Here is a 19,636-nt window from a genome sequence, read left to right on the forward strand (position 1 = left end):
GTGCAGCACCCGGCTCCTGTCACTGAGGGGGAGTCTGCACCTGGGTGTCACCCGCGGCATTACGCCACTGCCCAGGAGGGTACTTCATTGGTCAGTTAGGAAGAAGGACTGGAGTGGGCATTGGTGAAAATAGTGCAAGGAAAACGTGATGAGACTATATAGGAGGAGTATAAATGTATATAACTCTACAACTTATCTTGTTATATTAAAACACCAACAGCAAATAGTTTAATAGAGTCACACTAGTGGTACAGTCAGTCTGCACTTACCTTCTCCTGGTACAGGGAGACCTGGGATCTTAGTGTGTGTGACTGCTGCTCCCAAGTCTTCTGTTCCTGCTTCAAACTTACAATCTTATTCTCCAGGCAGCCGACTCTAGCAGACTGGGGAGGGATGACAGACAGACCAACCATTGGCACACCGGGAGTCTGAGTAATGTGACAAGGCTGTAAGCGCAGTGATGGAGCGCATACTCACTCTTCTGTACAGATCAAAAGATCACTTACACTTTCTGGCTTTATCAATTATTTTCTCACCTCCCTAACCAAAATAGTGTGGGGTATAAGGACCTAACATGCAGAGCTTGCCGCCATAAATCGTAATCAGTCCTACCCAAGTCCGTTATTCTGCCGACACACAATGACATATAATCACAGGGCTGCAACTACTGCAAGTGAGATTGGCCAGCTATAGTGGAATGTCGCAATGGTCCCGATATTACACTCCAGCGGATAGCGCCACATATAGTGCCATCATTTTCGGAATACTCTGGTTATAGTGTCAGCTGGTCGAAGAGGGTACCAATAGAAGGAACCTCTGCTATTCATTTTAAATCCACATTTAGGAAAGTGGAATTATCCATTCGGTGCAGAAGAGAGCCTAAACGTGCTATGATCCCGAGTAACCAATCAAATATGAGCTTTCATCCAATCAATCAGGGATAAGCTTACAAAGCTCTAACTTACACTGTGTCAGTCAGTACAAATACACAGTTACGGATTTCAGCTCACGTCTATCATTAAATTCACTACCAAGCGGCAAAAATCCTAGTATTTATGTATAGGTGCGAATGTGCACAACAGCAATAATTAAACTGCAGCAGTATTGCAGATTTTCCTATGAATCTCTATGGGTTGTAAGGAAACATCGGCAATGTTGGTCGCCGCAAAGTGCAGAAGAAACAGTCGGAAAGTCGACATCTCGCCATTATTAGAATACTCCCCTTTATACATTTTGAGACTGAAAATTCACTGAATAAAGCACAAAGGAGCAGAAACTAAATCGTTTTCAGCGTTACCTTCCCCACGCAACTGTTCAGCTCCTCCTCCAGCGTCTCCTTCTCTTTCAGCAGTTTTTCATTTTTATTTATTAAGAGCGAAATTTCATTCTTCAGGTCCGTGATCTCTGAACATTGTGAAAGCTGCGAATGGTCAAAAACAAACGTGAAAATAAATCTACTTATACTGTACACAGCTTACAGTACTTATTGCTCACTAATACTTTTGGACAGAAGTTACTGATTTGAATGTTCTCTTTCTGCATGAATTGGAGGTTTGTTCAGATAAGTGTCATATATAAACCCTACACCACACTTGCCAACTTTATGTAAGCCCCCACTGGAAGAGTCCCATAGGAGGTAATCCACTCCTTTGAGGGGGTGGCGCTGCATTTTTGTCATCGTGGCCATGGACCCACTGTTTAAAGTTGCAATTCGCAACATTTAAGTCAGGGCGTGGCTACACATCATGGCCCCGCCTCCTGCTGTTCAAAGCTGCGATTCCCGGTACTTTACAACTGGGGTTGGCTCTAGGATAGGGGTGGGCAATAAGCTGCTCCCCCCCAGCTGTTGTAGAACTACACATCCCAGCATGCTCTGCCACAGTGGCGCTATTTGGCCATGCTAAAACTGTTTGCAAGGCATGCTGGTATTTGTGGTTCAACAACTGCTGGGATTGTCGCTTATTGTCCATCCCTGCTTTAGGATGATGCAGCACCCAACCTCCCTGGCGCCCATTTCAGTCAGGAAAGGGCGGGACCAGGAGACAGGCCAGGTCTATCGGGAGGCTGGGAGGGTCCCCAAAATTCGGACAAGTATGCCGTACACTTATTTGTATAGGATATTACACTCTCAGTACCTGGTTCTACTGGTTAGAATCTAAGGAGTCAGCAGATGGCCGCACATGTGCATTACAAGCTAATATACTGCAATCCAACCAGGTGATTACCGGTCCTTTAACATTTGCTGCACGTCTCACCTGCTTCACTTCAACCTCCTGCTTCAGAAGAATGTTCTCCTGCTCTAGAAAATGATTCCGCACTTTCATCTTGGACAACTCTGTTTCCGAATCCGAAATCTAGAAAAGGAAATATACAAAGATTGTTCTCTTACATCAGCGGTGGGGAACCATTTTTCTGCTGAGGGCCATTTTGATATATACAACATTATTCACGGCCCGGTGCAGGCCACGCCCCCTCCATGTGACGTCACACAGGGCAGGGCCACAATTGACGATGATTACAGCACTGTCCGGGGAACTGTAAAGGCAGCGGTGTGACCCTCTGAAGCTTCCCAAGGACACTCCAGGCGGCACCTCTGCATAGATACTGGCTGCATTCTAGGCACCCTGCTAGCCAGATGAGGCTAGCAGAAAAAAGCTCAGAGGGCCAGACCAAATGATTCCGGGGGCCTTATACGGCCCCCGGACCTGAGGTTCCCCCCATCCCTAGCTTCCATGAATGAATGGGGTGCCCATTCTCTGTCCCCTAGTTGCCTGCTCATTTTACAGCAGGGTAGTGGCATTGTTTTTGCCTTACTCCCCTACTGAGCGAGATTCATCATTAGACCACAGTAAGTGCAATGGTGCCCAGTAATCACGTTGATGTGACTGAGCGGCCGAGGGCTTCCAGCTCAGAGTGCCACCGTGGACAGACATATCTGACCTTCATACCTTAGACCTGTAGCCGGCCACCTCCTGGCTCATTTGACATTTTTCCTTCTGCCACTCCTCTAGGACTTTAGCGGAATCCTTCCTGTCTTTCTGTTTCAGAAAAACCATCAGTCTACGGTTCAGGTCCTGGAGGTCCTCCTGGTTCTTGGAGTTCTTTAGGTACAACTCTTCATTCTCTGAAACCAGCTGATCATTCCTGGATTTCGACTCGGCAACCTTGGAAAATTCGGGAAACAAAAATAATTAAGTCTAAAGTCCAGGCCCACATCTAAAATAAACATAGGAAAGCCAACGTGTATTACTATAAACATAAAACCTTACATTGGATACATTGACTGTAGTGAGTTTTATAGACCATATAGACAGTGACCTATTTGCGAAAGCCCATGGTCTCTTTAGGAGAGCCCGTTTCCACCTCTCCCCTAAACAGTTAGGTGTTAAAAGTAGCTGATGACATAGTTTGGCTTTAGTAACATTTCGGCAACCCTTGGGTCTAGATGGAGAGACGGAGCCCTGACAGGCACAGGTCACATGAATCGGGTGCTAAAGGTAAATATAATATAGTATAAAGGTTTCACAGCCCATAATAACTGCATATAATAAAAAGATGAACCCTTTCAATAGTATCCACCCAACACGTTTCGGAGCAAGTTTCCTTCTAGACAGCTGGAGCATACACTATAGGAGACCCACTCCAAAACGCGTTGGTTGGATACGAAGTTAACCCTATCTATGCTCTGTAATTACATATTTATAGGGACATTCAAGTCTTTTTTGCCTACAGCACTTAGTGTATGAGAGTTGCTTTCATCCCTCCACATCGCCGTTCAAACTACTAATCGTCACTGTGGCAGTGACTGGGTCCCCGCAAAAAGGAGCAGCTTGACCTCCATCCACAGATCCAAGAGGCTGCGCACTCCACTACCTTTGAAATTATATCTATGGAATCTATTCCGTATATTGTTCTCCTTCAGACTTGCAGCCTGTGGTAAAATGCCCTGTGGTGGATTCAGTTACCCTGGTCACAGCAAAGCTCTGGCCCTACGTCTGAACCGTGGAAGAGGTATCGGGCAGTACAGGAGCCTGAGACATGTGCTACTCTCTATTTTCTGTCAGCAAAGGTACCAACATAAGTTACTGCCTCTATATTATTTAGCTCAATAAACTGTAGGCTTCGATACCAACAAACCTGACAATGGATGCCAATTCATCTTTGCTTATGAGGAGTTTATGCTAGACTCTCTAAAATATTATAGTATATAGTAAAATGAGAAGATACCCAACCTGGTTTGTTAAAATATCGACCATCTTCTCCAAAGCCAGTTTTTCATTCTGAGCGGTTTCAAGGTTCACCCTGCAAACGTCAAGACAACAAACAGGGCTGAAAAATGTGCCAATTGAAACATATATAAAGTTGAATATAAGCAAGCCACACTAGAAGCCCGATTCAGGAGTTGGACGCAATTGCTGCTGCGGATGATGATACTTTTACGGAGTCGCAGTGGCAGTAATATGAACGTGCTAGTCTCAGCATTCCCCTTGTGTACTAGCGTGTGCCGGACAGTGCAAGTCCAGGGATGGTCATTTTCAATGCCGGTGGATGGTACAACTCTGCCGGCGGTTCCAAACACCACCATTGGTGCACCATTGCATTCGCCATCAACACTTCTACCAACCTATGGTTGGTGCAGAGTCTTCTTCTGAACTCCGGCTAAACATGGCCTCTGTAACTGCGGCTCTGCATTAGGAATGCTGCAGTATTCACTGACACACCCGTATCACACCCATGAGACAGACTTTTTTGCAGTCACTTCAGGCCACCTCCCAGACACTGCCAAGGGATCCCCATAGCTTTGCCTCATTGGTTCCAGCGCCATAGAGGTCTTCAGGACTTTTTGTGCATGCGACGTAGCAAAGAATCGCTGTACTGCGCAAGCGTCTGCATAGCGGCCATCTCTGAATTAGGCCCTAGAGGTTTTCAGAACACTTAAAATTGGGAGTGTGTGGTGGTTCCCATTCATAGGCCAAAAGGAGCTCCGTGGCTGCAATACGAAAGCAAAAATAGACAAACGCCCAACAAAAAAGGACAATGGAAATAGCAACGCCGTCAGGTGAGTGATCGGTGGAAGGGTTGGACCTTTTTTTAAATTCTATAATTTAAAATGATTATAAAGAAATTAAAAAATTTACCACATTTCTTCACAGGCATCCAGAAGTTCAGCAATTTTTTGGTTACAGGCTTCTCCCTCCTCTCTCAGAGTACTAATCTGTGTTACTAAGGCAGCATTTTCTTCCTTTAAGTGCTTAGTTTTGCATCTACAAGACAGAAAAAAAGTTTTTGTTCCTGTCCAGAAAAATAAATTATGGACTAAAATTAGTGATACGTATGGTAAGGCTATGAGCTCCGGTGTGACAATGGAGGATTATGGAGATCACTGGTTGAACTTATTCTGTGCAGTATAATGCAGGCAGGAACAAATCAATGCAGTAATGGACAGATTTCTAGCCAATCATGATGCTTTGTGAACATAAGCGCATTAGGATAAATGGATAAAATGGGATTTTTATACTAATGTTGAGTCTTTTTAAGGGAGCCCATCTGGGGACACTAGAGCATAGACTCTGCACTGGAGTTTGGACACTTTAAATTTGGCTTTGCCTCCACACCCCTACAGCCTGCTGGGACCGTCAGTAATTTTTTGACAAATGCCCAAGGGTGAAATAATGGAGGAATCGAATGATAGAAAAGAGAAGAGAGAACATGATAGCAGGAAAGGCATCCACTGACCCCCAATGGACAGTAAGATTTAACAGATGCAGAAAAATCAGTTTTTCTCTATCATCAAGCGAGGAACACTGGTGACATCCCACAGAAGTTGCCATGTGCAGCACCTTGCACTCACAACTGGCGCACTTGGACGCAAAATTGCTACATCATGTAGACCGAAGACCATTGTTCGGCTTCGTATCCGAGGCTCCGTGCTGCCCCGCCAATAACCAATCTGGTAGATTGCGTCCACATTTTCATGAACGGCTTTCTTGAACCAGTGTAAGAATGACAAATTATTGTAGTATTCCACCTAACAATGGCCTGCTTGGATGCCAGCTGTCATCTCTTGAGGACAATTTAAAGGACCAAAAGATCAATAGCGCTGAGAACATAGGTCCTCAAATCCCTGGCAATATTTAGTGTGTGTGAAGAGCCCTCCATAATTTAGGCTAGGAATCAAAATGTCCCCCCATTTATGTGGAACTTTATAATTTTTTGCTGAAAGGAAAGTTGGGTCCCAAGAACGGAATGGGTATGTCCCGACACCAGAAGCCCAAAGGCTGAAGATGCCAACAGGGGTGGTAAGCACCCTAAACATACCCCTCTCCCCCCCATAAACCTAACCCTCCCTTAGTGGTGGCCTAACCCTATCCTCCCCCCTTAGTGCCTTGCCCTAAACCTCTACCAGGGGGTGCCTAAACCCTAACCCCCCTCTCTCCGTACCCTAATCCTAACTCTCCCGTGGGAGGGGGTGCCTAACCCTGACCTCGCCCCGGGGGTGCCTAAGCCCAAGCTTCACCTGGGACCTCTAAACCGAACCCTCCCCCCGCAGTTAACATCTTACAAGGCCCTGCTTACCTTAGTTTGGGATGCCGGCTGTCGGGATTTCGTTGTTGGGCTAAAGATAGGAGTCAGCATTTCGACGCCCATATTTAGTCCCGGGTCGGGATTCTGATGGCCAGCATCCTGGCCGCCGGTAAATTAGCTACATCCCCCCAAGAACAGCAATGTCTTGATGAAATATGAAAAATGGAGATCTACAAGACAAAGCCCCCAACTCAGGCACTCTCCTTTCCGTGGATATAGCAAAAGAAGGGTTGTCCTCCGTGTACAGAACAAGAGGTGCGCTAAAACAAAAAATTCACCCGGTTGAGATACCAAAGAGTATTGCTACCGGAGGGAACAGGTAACTCGTATGAAGCTTCCAAGGGACTGAAATTTTGTCTTCCACCACCACCTTCGAATTCCTTGTCCTGCATCAGTTGTGGTTCAACGGAGATTTCATCATGTCGGCAGAGTTAAATATATAGTGAGTGTTCTGGTCATGTAACTGGAGCATGGGGCTCAAATGAAGTAAAACAGGTGGTGAAGACTTCACTATAACAGCAATGAACTACCTAGGGACAGCATACAGGGGTAAGAATACAATATGTTCCTAGTTGCCATTCAATTTCAGTACACAAACCAAAAGAGCGATATTCTTTGATGCCCGTAATGTCTCTGTTTGTACCTTTATCATTTTGCTGCATTTCAACCCCACTGCATGATGGTTTCTATCATGCCAAAACAGCACTTCGTGTCTCCCTGATGACTTAGGCTTCTGTGGCACTGTCTGACTGGACCTTAGCTGGTGTCTTAAATACAGTGTGGAACACAGCCCAGTTAAAACAAATTTATCTGTAGTCTGGACTCTTACAGTCCAAAAGACCCTGAAAGCAGCACTAAAGAGTCCCGGCCACCAGCCCTTAAAACTGGCATCCGTTGTCACAATTGCCCAATCCCAATCGGTGTTGGAGCAACCCCTGTTGAGGATGTCAACCCTACACCACCATGCTACACGTGTCTGATGAAATGGCTGGGCAGATAATGGCATCATCTGTCCCAATTCAATAGTAACGTGATCTGTAACTCTTGAGTGGAACTGTACAAACTGCATTGCCTTGAATGACGAGACCTTCTTCCCCAAGACCACTTTTTTTTTTTTTTTATTAAACACACAATGCCAGTCTATTAGCCAACAGAGACTTTACTATTTCCTGTCAGGAAAGGATCTTCTTCTCTGGCAAGAACACCTGCTGATGGTGTCGAACAGCAGCCCGAAAAAGACCATCCTCTGAGGTGGTGTTAAATTGGATTTTATTTAGTTTATGTTCCAACCCTAAGTTTCTAAGATCTGGCCCTGTCTTCTGCACATGGGCCTGTAGCAATATCGGGGAATTCCCCATTGATAAGCAGATTATCCAGGTAGTGAATAAAGATTTAAGAAAAAAAATAAAAATCTGACAGCCAGAAAACTCAGGATGGGCGCTTTAAACAAAACAGAAGTTCTCAACAGGCTACGGCACTATGGAGGGGAGGATTTTAGTTTAGAACAAACTTTAAAGTGCTTAAACTCCGGTGCGGATACTCTAAACCCCAATATTACAGTGACCCCCATAGGATGAAAGCATAAATTAGATTACTACATAAAAAAAAAAAAAAAATAGTTGCCAGGTAAAAGCAGTTTGCTTATTATAGTAAACTATACATACTTAATTATTCATCATTTAGTGTGATTCATCAAAAGTGTGATAACAGAATTGAAATAAGATCATTAGGAGGCATGCAGCTAATTAAAAGAGAGAAGCAATAGTTAAACAAATCCACGGAAAAACAAAAGTTAGATTGGTAGAAACCTCTAAAGCAGTGGTGAGCAACGAGGACTGTAGTCCTCCTGACCAGAGTCATTCTCCTTATTGCCCGTCTTCCTAGTATACATGGAGGGTGCGCATTGCATTCCATCTATGTAGCAGGTTTCACAGGGAGGTCTTCTGACAAAATTACTGGCGAAACTATTTCTACTCTGCATGGTAGCACAGCGGCCATCATTGCTGCCTCATTGGGGGCTAAGGGTTCTTGTACAGAGATTGTATGGTCTCACAGTGTCCACATGCCATTCATCCAGGGGCTCCAGTCTCCTCCAACAGTTTGGAAGGTTATTTGGCTTTGAATTAGATCAACACTTTAAGCATGTAGTAAAGAACTTCGGGGGAGATGTATCACAGTTTCTAAAAAGTGGAGAAGCGGACAAAATAAGAAGATGCCCATAGTAACTAATCAGCTACTACCTATCATTTTATAATATGTACTTCATAAATGTTAGCTACAAGCTGATTGGCTGCTATGGGCAACTTGTCCACTTCTTCTGTCTTTAGAAGCTTTGATGCATCTTCCCCTTAGACATGGGACAGGGTTAGTTATGAATGATTAAAACATTGTGAACAGGAATGCTTAATATGTTAGTGTTATATAAAGGTTAATCTCATAGCCAGACTGCAATCTTCCTCACAAAGTTAACGAGCAGAACATTGGTGGGGTCATTGGTTACTTGAGCGGGCCCTGAATAATAACATGCTGCTCACCACTGTTTTACAGTTTAAATAGAAGACATGTTAGAGGCAAAATTGGTGTTTTCATTGCAAGCGTTAAAAGTATTTATATTGATTCAAAGCAATGCAGTAGGTTATTAAACACAAGAAACTTAAAGAAGAACAGGAGACAGTCCCTCTGCACCAAGACGGATGACATCGTCGAAGCCGTATGTTAAACTTGACAGAGGAAGCAGGTTTGGTAATCGCTAAATTGCGAGGTTCCTCTCAGCAGTTACAGTGTTAGTTCTAGAAGCAGCGGTGAAGCAGAAAGTTTGAAGACGAAGTTGACACCAACAGAAGAGCTGTACATTGATATTACCTCAGATGTTCTAACCTCTTCTGGACCTCATTCTGCGGACCAGGCCGTGGACTGTTTTCAGCTTCTACAGTTGCATCATGACTACTTTGTGCATTCGAAACAGTTCCAAGACATCCATGATCCTCTACTTTGCTCATCTGTTTTTGAATTTCTGAAAGGTCTTCAGAACAACTGTGTTTTTGATTTGCTGAAGAGGCATTACGTCCCATTTGATCTGGTGAGAGGTGGCCATTTTCCACTTTACTTCTTTGGAGATGGTGTCTTGGGAACGTGGTATCTAGTGGAGAATGTGCCTCGTTGTTGAGGTTCTGTTGTAAACTATTTATTTCATCATTTGGGTCAGCAGCTTGAATTTCTTTATTAGCACACACTGACTTTACAGCGCGTGTTCTCTCCCCTCTCAGGATATTCCCCTGCATGACTTGAACAAGTGCTTTAAGTTCATCATTTTCCTTTTTGGCCTCTTCATATAATTGTTCAAGCTTCAAAGACGCCTCAGTCATTTCCTCCATATTCTGAATTTCTGTATGCAACCACGAGACTTCGGAGGACAGCAATTTGTTGTTTTCGACAGCTTCCATATTTTTGAGCTCCATGAACTTCAACTTTTCTTGTAGTTGGACATTTTCCTTTTTGGCTGCGGTGAAGATCAATTTTAAGCCAGGTATGGTCATAGGGGCTTCCTCCAGTTCTGGTAATGTAATTTCTTCTAGGTTAAATGCCTTTTTAACCTGGTCATACTCTAAAGTTAAAGTATTAATCTCTCCTTGAAGTAATAAAGTCTGTGTCCTGAGATAATCATTTTCAGTTTTCACATCTTTGTAGCCCTTTTCAAGCTTGCATAACACATTTGTGGTATCCTCAAGTTCCTTTGTTTTATTTTGAAGTTTTAAGTTCACATTTTCTAGGGTTTCCTTATAATGCTTATGGTGCATTAAGTCTTCAACTTTAGGTTCACCTTGCAGTTCAAACACCAGCTCCCCGAACTGGTCTTCCTCTTCTTCGATTTCATGCAGTTGATCTTTGACGAGGTCTTTGCTCATCTTTTTCTCAAGTGAGAGAAGCTTCTTCTGCAGTCTAGAAATCTCAGACAACAACCGGACATTATCTTTGACAGTTTGCTCATGAACATTTTGAAGGCTCCTCAAAACATCCCTTTCATCTTCCAGAAATGCTGAACCATTCCGGAGTGGAGACGCAACTTTAGACTCAGAATTGTTTTTGTCTCTCAGCTTATGCTCTCCTTGAGTCTTACTCAATGAAGAAATTTCACTCATTAATTTTTTTAATGTACTTTGAAGTCTAGTCATCTCTTCTTTCTCTTTTTCAACCTCACCACAAATGTTCCTACGAAGTATTTCCGATTGTATGAGTTTAGCGTTCAGATCTTCCTTCTCAAATTTATGGTCCCTCTCTAGTTTTTCTATGGTTTGGTGTAGAACCTGAACTTTCTTTTCGGCTTGGAGCAATTTTTCATCTCGGTCATTTAGCTCTTCCGGCAATTCCTCTCTAGTTGGGTTTTCATTGGTTATTCTCAATGCGTCATATGACTTTTCAAGCACATTCAGCTTCTCCTGAAGTTCAGAGATCTCAGACAAAAACCTAACATTCTCCAGGACCGTCTGCTCATGTGCACTTTGCAGATTCTGGAGAGCAGGACTTTCCTCCTCCAGAATGATTGAGCTGTTCTGTAGATCAGATACCTCTTTTTTCAACTCTACATTTTCTTTCTTTATCACCATATACTCTGCCTGGATTTGAGACAAAGATGTGATCTCATTCTGCAATTCATTTATTGTACTTTGTAGTCTATTTATTTCCACAAACATTTCTTGCCGCTTCAGATCTGATCGATCACACATTTCTTTATAAAGTATTTCTGACTCTGACAGTTTGGCTTTGAGGAGATCTTTTTCAGCTACATGATCCCTTTTCAAAGTTTCAATGATTTTGCGCATTTTATGGACATTTCTCTCCTTATGACCCAACTGCTCATCTCGGTCCATCAGTGTACTCTCTGATGCCTTCACCGATTGACTCTTATGTGCTTCACTCGCAACTAAATCATCTTCCCTATCACTGCCAATCTCAATCTTAGTCAAGTCCAACTTCTTCTCAAGCCTAGAGACCGACCGTAAAGACACATTCTCTTTGACAGTCTGCTCATATACCTTTTGTAGGCTTTTGAGGACACATTTCTCCTCCTCGTAAAGACCACCACTGCTCTGGAGCTGACACACAACATTTTTCAAGTCTATATTTTCATTCTCCAACAATTTACATTGGGCCTGAACCTTAGACAAAGACATGATCTCATGCTTCAACTCATTGATTGTGCTTTGAAGTCTAGTTATTTCTTCAAGCATTTCGGCTCTTTTTAGCTCTGTCCTATCACATGATTCTTTGTAAAGTGCCTCTGACACAGACAATCTTGAATTTAGTTTTTCTTTCTCAAATTTATGTTGCTTCTCCAGTTTCGCTAGACTGTCTCTTAGGCATTGAACGTCTACCTCTGCTTGACACAACTGTTCATCTCGCTCGGTCAGTTCATCGCGCAAATCACTTTCTAGTTGACTAATTTTGCCAGAGAGAACAGCTTTTGTTTGTTTTGAAGCGACGCGAAGCTGGTCCAGCTCCTTTTGCACTTGTTCCTTTTCAGCACGAAGATTATTGACCAGTTCCTTGTAGGTCTTCTCTACAGCTTCTTTTTCTTGCAAAAGCTCAGAACAAGACCTTAGTTTTTCTTCTTCCAGGGTTTCCAGTCTCTTATGTGTCCTCATATTCTCTTGATGGAGCTCTTTCTTTTCAAACATCCATTGAGCTTTCTCCTCCACATGACCATCTCGGAGCTCTTGAAGGTCATTCTGTAACTTTTCGTCAATGCCCGCCAAGTCATCTTCGTACTTTTTCACTGCCGATTCATAGTCTTTTATAAACTGAGCCTCTAACTCAGATATTTTTCTATTAGACTCAGTTTCCATCTTTTCCCTAAACATTGTCAATATAAAAGACGGGAAAAAAATTGGACTCAAGCGCAATGCCTTCTGTAACATATGTATTCTGTATTGGGGAATTACCCTCATTTCTTAACAAAGAAAGTCAATTTGAGAGCAAAATTACTGTCTGACAAATGATTTTAAAGCGTGAATCACACATGAAAAGTACAGTACAAAGCTGCAGATTAACTATTGACAGAGAAATCAGCACAAAATTACCAGTTTCTAGGAAAACAAGAATTCTGAAGTACTGCATAATAAAATTTATTCCAATTTGCTTTGTTTTAGCAACGTTTGAAAGGCAGCAAGAGTTTTTCCCCCATGCCAAAATATTATTATGTCATATATATCTTTATATTTTATTTAATGTATGCGCATGTCGTCGGACGCAAGGTGGGCGTGTTTGCGTGTTGCAGCGGAAACCTAATTTACTAGTTTTCTAATGCGAGTTTCCATAGAGCTAATGTGAATATACGTACGGCTTCAAGCAGGAAACCGCTTCGCCCGCTTTTGTATGTCCACAGCCGCAACTGTCAAACAGGCTTCCCTTTCTCGTACGCACGACTCATAATAACACGGAACTCTGACTAGATGCCCATGGGACAGATCTCTTGCGTGAGACCGCAGTGCTGCCGACCAAAAATGGCCATTTTGAGCAAAGAGATATCTGGCCAAAATCCATCCAACTCGCTCATAGATGCGCAAAAAATTCGCTTCTACACATGCACAAAATGGCAAAACTCACTACTTGCGACTGTGAAAGGAGCTTTCGTCCAACTCGGCATCCGGGTTTTATACAGTAGCAAAGTGGGCGGCATTAAGACTCAAAACAGTAAACTACACAAGCGAATCTGCTGCAACGTTTCAATGGAATGCACCATTTTCATGAGGGACAATGTAAAAAATGAAATACACACTTGCTTAATACTCATGACAAACATTACACACCTAGGAAATGCGCTGCCTCAACTCAAACCCTTGACACATGACCGTTACAAGTCCAGCTCGGCAGGGTGATATCACCCTCAGCGTCCGACTGCGCATGCACTTACAATGTACATCACCAGGCGTCACCGTGACCATGGTGATAAACATAATAATAATAAACAAATCCTACCATAAAGGAACGCCATATCAAACATAGTATAACTAAACAACAACTTAGCATGCAAAAGCCACAAAAGCAGTTCAATGATATAAAACAGGAAGTGAATATTAGGAAGAAATAGGACTTGAAAAAAAAGCATACATTGAAAACATTAAGGTAACTACAACTTAAAGCCATAATATGATTACCGGCTAATGATCTAGGACTATAGAAAAAAGGGAACATTGAAATAGCACGTTTGTCTTACTACAGGAAACACTGTAAGCCCATTGACTCATCGAGCCAATTGGGTACAATTGTGTTTAACTTGAAAAATCCTCCATGACTGTGCCTGTAATGACTTAGCAGGATCACCACCTCTAACATACATGATCGTTCTGTATGGCAAACCAGCCATATTGTGTTTAACAATGGCGATGGGACGAGCCACCGGTTGGTCACTATTTCCAGAGAGGACGGCTGCACAGATCGCTGCTTTGTGCAAAACCATACAATCTCTGAATTGTCCCTCAGTCTTGCCTGCGTGGTGCAAATTAGAGGAGCAATTTAACCTATGGTGTATTTTGAGCCATTTACCGGTGCAAGATGGTTAATATGATATGATCACCTGATCATTGCTTAATTGTGCAATATGTTTATTATTAATGTGCATCTCATCAATATGGTAACGGACGCCTGTTGATGTTACGTTGTAAGTGCGCCTGCAGTCGTACGCCAATCCTGTCTCTCAGTGCGGTCACGTGTCACAGGTTTGATTGCAGCTGAACATTTCCCAGGTAAGTAATGTTTGTCATGGGTATTTAGGCAAGTGTGTAATTCATTTATCACATTGCCTCTGACGAAAATGGGTGTATTCCACTGAAAGGTTTTAACCTGGATTGTATATTTTACTGGTTTGAGTCTCTGAGTGCCACCATCTTTGCTTTACTATTGTCTCTGGAGTGAAAATAAAATAAAATCACATACAGACATACTCTGTCACCCCTCTCTATCTGTCCCTCCCCAATAGATTGTAAGCTCTGATGACCCTTTACCATTAGCTCACCCCCATTGCCAACAATGGTACCGAACATTTGGGTTCAGCTGGCTCAAGTTTTGCAAGTATTATGACTGCAAAGCCAGAAATGGTTATATAGCTTATATACCACGTTCTGCAAGGTTTTGTTTGTGCTGTTTCAGCTTATGTACTTTGTAAATTGATGCAGACCCCTTGTCACTCACCTTTCTTCCTGGAGTTCACACTCGTGCTGTTCCAATAATTGGCTCCTTAATGTATGTTTCTCCTCTTTGTGTGCTTCCTGTAAATTGGATATTTGCTCATTCAAGCTTTGTTCCAGTTGACACTTCTTCTCTTCATACGTGGTAACCAGTTCCACCAGTCTACGTTCCGCCTCCTTCTCTATGTCTTCCGCTCTCTGGACCAGTTCCTCCTTCTCCTGATGGTAACTTTGTCTGGCTTTCTCCAACCGCAACTGGAGAGCAGCTTCCTGCTCCACAAGATGGAGTTTCTGTTGGCTGGATTCAGCTTCCATCTTGCTCACCTGGTCCCGATGCTCACACTCCGCTCTCTGCTGTTCCTCTTTCAGCCTCTGGACATCCGTTTCTAGTTCCAAGTGCCTCATTTTAAAGAGTTTAGTTTGCTCTTCCGCCTTGTGAATTTCCTCCTTGAATTTCTGCCGTACGGCTTCCTGTTCTCTCTCAAACACGCATTTCGCTTCTTTTAGTTTTTCTTCATAGTGAGTTGTCTGAGGTAAAAAAAAAGAGAATAAATAAAAAAAAGGGACAATCACAAACCCTCGGAATGTATTATGTACTCATTTCTTTTACACAAGTCTCAGTAGGAGAAGAAAGTTGTCACAAAAAAAAGAAATTAGGATTTCCCCTGGACAAAATACCACAATATCAAGGCCGATATGAAGCATAGACCCTATATATCATTGTGCATGGCCCAAAAGTGACCTAAATAACTGATTATAATCCAAATTGACATTGATCGGCTTATCAGGAATGTCGGTAAATGGAGATGGAAGACGGCCAATGTCAGTCTGTGGGTGAAGAAGAGATACAGCCAATTAGCTGATGAATCAAATAGACAGGTTTCGTCTATGGGGCTAAACTGGACACGGATCAGTTCACCTGATGATCAGGCCAATGAGTAGGATTTGACCAGGAGAGACCAGAACTAAGTAAAATAAACTGAAAATGAACCAAGTGCTACCATACAGCGCCAGCGGCTATTTTCCACGCAAGTCCCATTGTGCTTCATTTACAGACTCAGTCACACACAGGTACTGTATACAACTGTTGCATAGCAGTCTCCTGGCGAGTCACTTTGCATTGCGACATATCCGCATTCTGCTGAATGCAGGATTCAGCTGAACTTCGGAGAAAAAGTTGGGCCTGAATACATCAATAAAAGTTATGCTAATCAAATCCTTATTTGTCTACAATTTTAAAGGCAGAGGACACAGTTATCACCTCAATGAGCTGAAGTTTACTAAAGTGCGAGTTAATAGCAACCAATCAGATTTTAGCTATTATCTGCTAGAAAGTGCTAGATAAATGATAAGTAGAATCTGATTGGTTGCTTGCTATGGGCAACACCTCCAATTCTATAAACCTGCACTTTAGTAAATATACCCCTAAGGGCATATTCCTACCTATCAGCTTTTAAGCACATTCACAATATATTGGGCTCGTTCACAGCATCATGTTCTAAAATGTGATCACTGCCACTAATATAATAGACTGTACTGGTAGAAGCACTGAATCAGGAAAAGAACGGCAGAATGAAAGTGGGTGCTAATTTACGCCCATTTTTACCCATTTCCCAGCTAAGGAATGAGGCCCGATAGGGAACTGAAGTGCAGGAGGGTGTATGTATGGCAGCTGGAAAACTTTCTGTGATAACCGCAATGTCACTTTATGGGGAGAACATTGTACAACAGAACCATTCTCAAGGAGGGGGGAGAATGGTGCGATACTGTAGAATAGAGGAGGCCACTTACCTTAGCTTCCAGCTCCACAGTCATCTGCTCCACCTCCCTCTGGTGCTGCTCCCGCATCTGCTCAATGGCCAGCTCTGCCTCTATGCTCATGTTCAATGGGGGGCTGTCCTCTGACCCAATGCCTGCATTACATGGCACAATTATATTACTATTACATATCTATACAGAAAACAAAAATTAAAGTTTCTTATTGCTGCATTACTGTGCATTTACCATATACGTAGACACACAGAGATCCAGCATTTTGCCTTAAAGCAACTATGAGGAGCACTGCTGAACAGCATAATGTGGGGGGGAGGGCAAGGGGTGGTGCGGAGGGGTCAGGTTTAGGGAACCGCCTACATACCGGTAGGTGCCAGCATTGTAACCCAGTCGGGATGCAGGCGTTGGGATGCTGAGCGCTGGTAGCCCGTACCCAACCCTTGTTTATTAAGTAATCCGGCGCCTTCTATGCCAGAAGTTCAATCCCAGCAGAAGGAGGGGTGGGGGGTGTCGCCATAAAATCGCATACAAGGTAACCCGGCTCAGCCACACATCAGGAGGATCTGCGGTGAATTTGGCCATGTATTTGAAAATCTAAGTTGCAGAGATTGTGAAGCCTGACTTTAAATAGTTTTTGATAGTTGCCACTGATGCCTTAAGACGTTGAACATTTTCAGAAGGAATAGATAAGGCATATTAATTTTACTTATTTTCTCACATAATAATAATAATAATAATATTAAATTTACATATTTATTAATTTAAAGGCATACATTTCAGGAGATAAAAGAATTAAACAAAATGAAACACACAAAACGGTCATCTACCTGGGTCATACTCTATGGCATTCCTGTTATCCATTTCATCAAACAAGGAATTCTTCAGTGACAATCTGAAACCTCGGACACCCTGAGTGCGATAATCTTCAAGCTCCAGCTGTAGCTCGTCAATGCGATCCTGCAGCTCCTGGTGGAATGAACAGAACAGCAGGCATGCTTACAGACCAGTCCTAGAGTCGCCACTAGCAGATTGCCGGTCGGCCATCAGTATACTCACCCTGCGCTGCCTCTCGTATTCATTCCTGACTTGCAGCAACTTCTCCTCGTGAAGGAAAAACTCGACGCAGCTCGGATCCAAATCGCCAAACTGCAAAGTCAAAACATGGGAGAGATTTCTCATTGGTTACTGTATTCTTGGAGCATTAAAAGGGTGAAAGCACCCAAAACTAAACACTTCGTAAGACAGGTTAAATACATTTGCAAAACTAGATACTTTTTTTTTTATACTTGGAAGCTGGGTAGCTACATAAAAACTGGTTTGCATGATGGCAGACAATTTGTACAGTCACTGAGAGGAGCACTGCTAAATAATTTAATATAGCGAATTAAGGCCAAAAGTATTGCTGAAAAATACTAATGTAATTTACTAATTTTACACATGGTGCTCCAGACAGACAGATATGATAACCCTTATATATGGACCTGCCAGGTATATGGCTCTGTAAATAATGCATTGTGTCCCTGACCTTCTCCCGTAGGATGTTGTCCAGGCTCCTCTGCAGTTTGATGGTAAGAGAGTCACAGTCCGCCAGCTTCTCTGAGGTCTCCAACAACTCCCTTTCCATGCGGCCGTTCTCCTAAGGTGACAGCGACATTGCAGACTTTTATAAATTATACAATTTACTGTTGGAACAAACGGTGATAATTAGCCAACAGTATTTTGTCATTATGTCGACACCAGAATGTCAACATGGTCTGAATGTCGACAGTGAAAATGTTAGGGTAGGGTTAGGGCTTAAGTACTGTAAAAACGACATACCCAATGTCGAAATGATGACCATGTCGCCATTATGACCATGTCGAAAATAATGGTCAGGTCAACATTCAGAATGTTGACATTTTGTACCACACCCACCGTCAATATCCAAGAAAAATCAGACCCGGATTTGGCCCTGGCCCAGTACAGCGCAATGCTCACAACAGTGATTTATATTTTCTTTGGTTCATTAAACGTTATAAAATATTAAAAAAGCAACATTGATTCCATGTATGTGTTTTACCCAGACAGAGTGGGTTGGGACTAATGGGAGAGGAAGCCGTGGGCAAGTGGCACCATAAGTCCACACAGACACTCAATGGTAATCTTCTGGAACCCAGGTGTTGGTATATTGGAAGGCGAGGGGGAAGCCGGGGACATGAGATTATTTCTATAGGTTGGGGTCCCTTATCTGCTCAATCAGGCCAGACTACACAAAAATTAAGGGGGACCACTGCTGCTGTACATACAGAGGCATACTTAATTATTTAGCCACAGGACTAAATGTAACAGCCTGCAAGTTGCGTCAAGCGCCAAGATTGATCGTTACAACAGGCACTCAGCGCGGATACTCTCCTATAATCCCCACATTTGTTGTATTTAGCAGGGTCCTGGCACTCGCACCTAGCAGGAACCTTGGCTCCTGACCGGCTCCTGACACCGCTGTGGTCTCTCCTGTGACCCGGTGCAGCGCCTGTGAATGAAAGCCTGCTGCCGATTGGACAGACTGTCTAAACCAGCAGCCAGAGTTCATCCACAGACACTACACTGGATGCACCAGGGGACAAGAGAACAACGTCGAAGGGCCCAGCTATATATATTAGTGGCGGAACCAGGCTTGATACCATGAACAGCAGAGAGTCCAGGGGAGGGAACACACCAATGTTTTGTTTTATTTTATTTAAATACTATATAAAGTCCCTTTAGATATCCAATTTTCATTAGGCCTATTTTACAAATTATCCCCCTTTTTTTAAACTTGTCAGTAAAATAAGATAAGACCGTAAAATGTTAACTATTCTCAATTTAATTGTCCTAAGGAAACAAGACCAGAATTGCCACTCTGTAATGAAGCAGGGAATGAGAAGTGATCCAGCTAATTACAGGACCAGCAAATATTTAGGTATAAAAAGGAAAACTAACTGGAGACCATGTATAACAATGTTGTGGAAGACTGAATATAAAGGATTATTGTTATTTAGGAATCACAAGGAAGGAGGAGGGAAGGGGAAAGGGGTTACATGTGCAGAATCCGCAGAGACCAAACGTCTTGATTAAAT

At 43.0% G+C, this 19,636-nt stretch overlaps 1 protein-coding gene across 2 annotated transcripts in view; it reads right to left on the reverse strand.

The window, feature by feature from the left end:
• The window catches only part of NIN (ninein), a 128,126-nt gene that overhangs the window by 38,964 nt on the left and 69,526 nt on the right, over positions 1–19,636 (reverse strand). The window contains exons 12-23 of one of the 2 annotated variants that reach the window (XM_088444145.1): positions 18,067–18,177; positions 17,598–17,687; positions 17,369–17,507; positions 16,560–16,681; positions 14,773–15,296; positions 9,448–12,435; positions 5,139–5,264; positions 4,233–4,302; positions 2,949–3,164; positions 2,256–2,354; positions 1,298–1,420; positions 270–383 (exon numbers count right to left, since the gene is read on the reverse strand). In XM_088444145.1, the coding sequence (XP_088300271.1) occupies positions 270–383; positions 1,298–1,420; positions 2,256–2,354; positions 2,949–3,164; positions 4,233–4,302; positions 5,139–5,264; positions 9,448–12,435; positions 14,773–15,296; positions 16,560–16,681; positions 17,369–17,507; positions 17,598–17,687; positions 18,067–18,177 (4,722 nt within the window). The remainder of the gene's footprint in view (positions 1–269; positions 384–1,297; positions 1,421–2,255; positions 2,355–2,948; positions 3,165–4,232; positions 4,303–5,138; positions 5,265–9,447; positions 12,436–14,772; positions 15,297–16,559; positions 16,682–17,368; positions 17,508–17,597; positions 17,688–18,066; positions 18,178–19,636) is intronic. The other variant, XM_088444143.1, reaches the window with a different exon arrangement.

This window comes from Taudactylus pleione, unplaced genomic scaffold (genome assembly GCF_031769625.1).
Source record: "Taudactylus pleione unplaced genomic scaffold, aTauple2 ptg000350l, whole genome shotgun sequence".
Lineage (NCBI taxonomy): Eukaryota > Metazoa > Chordata > Amphibia > Anura > Myobatrachidae > Taudactylus > Taudactylus pleione.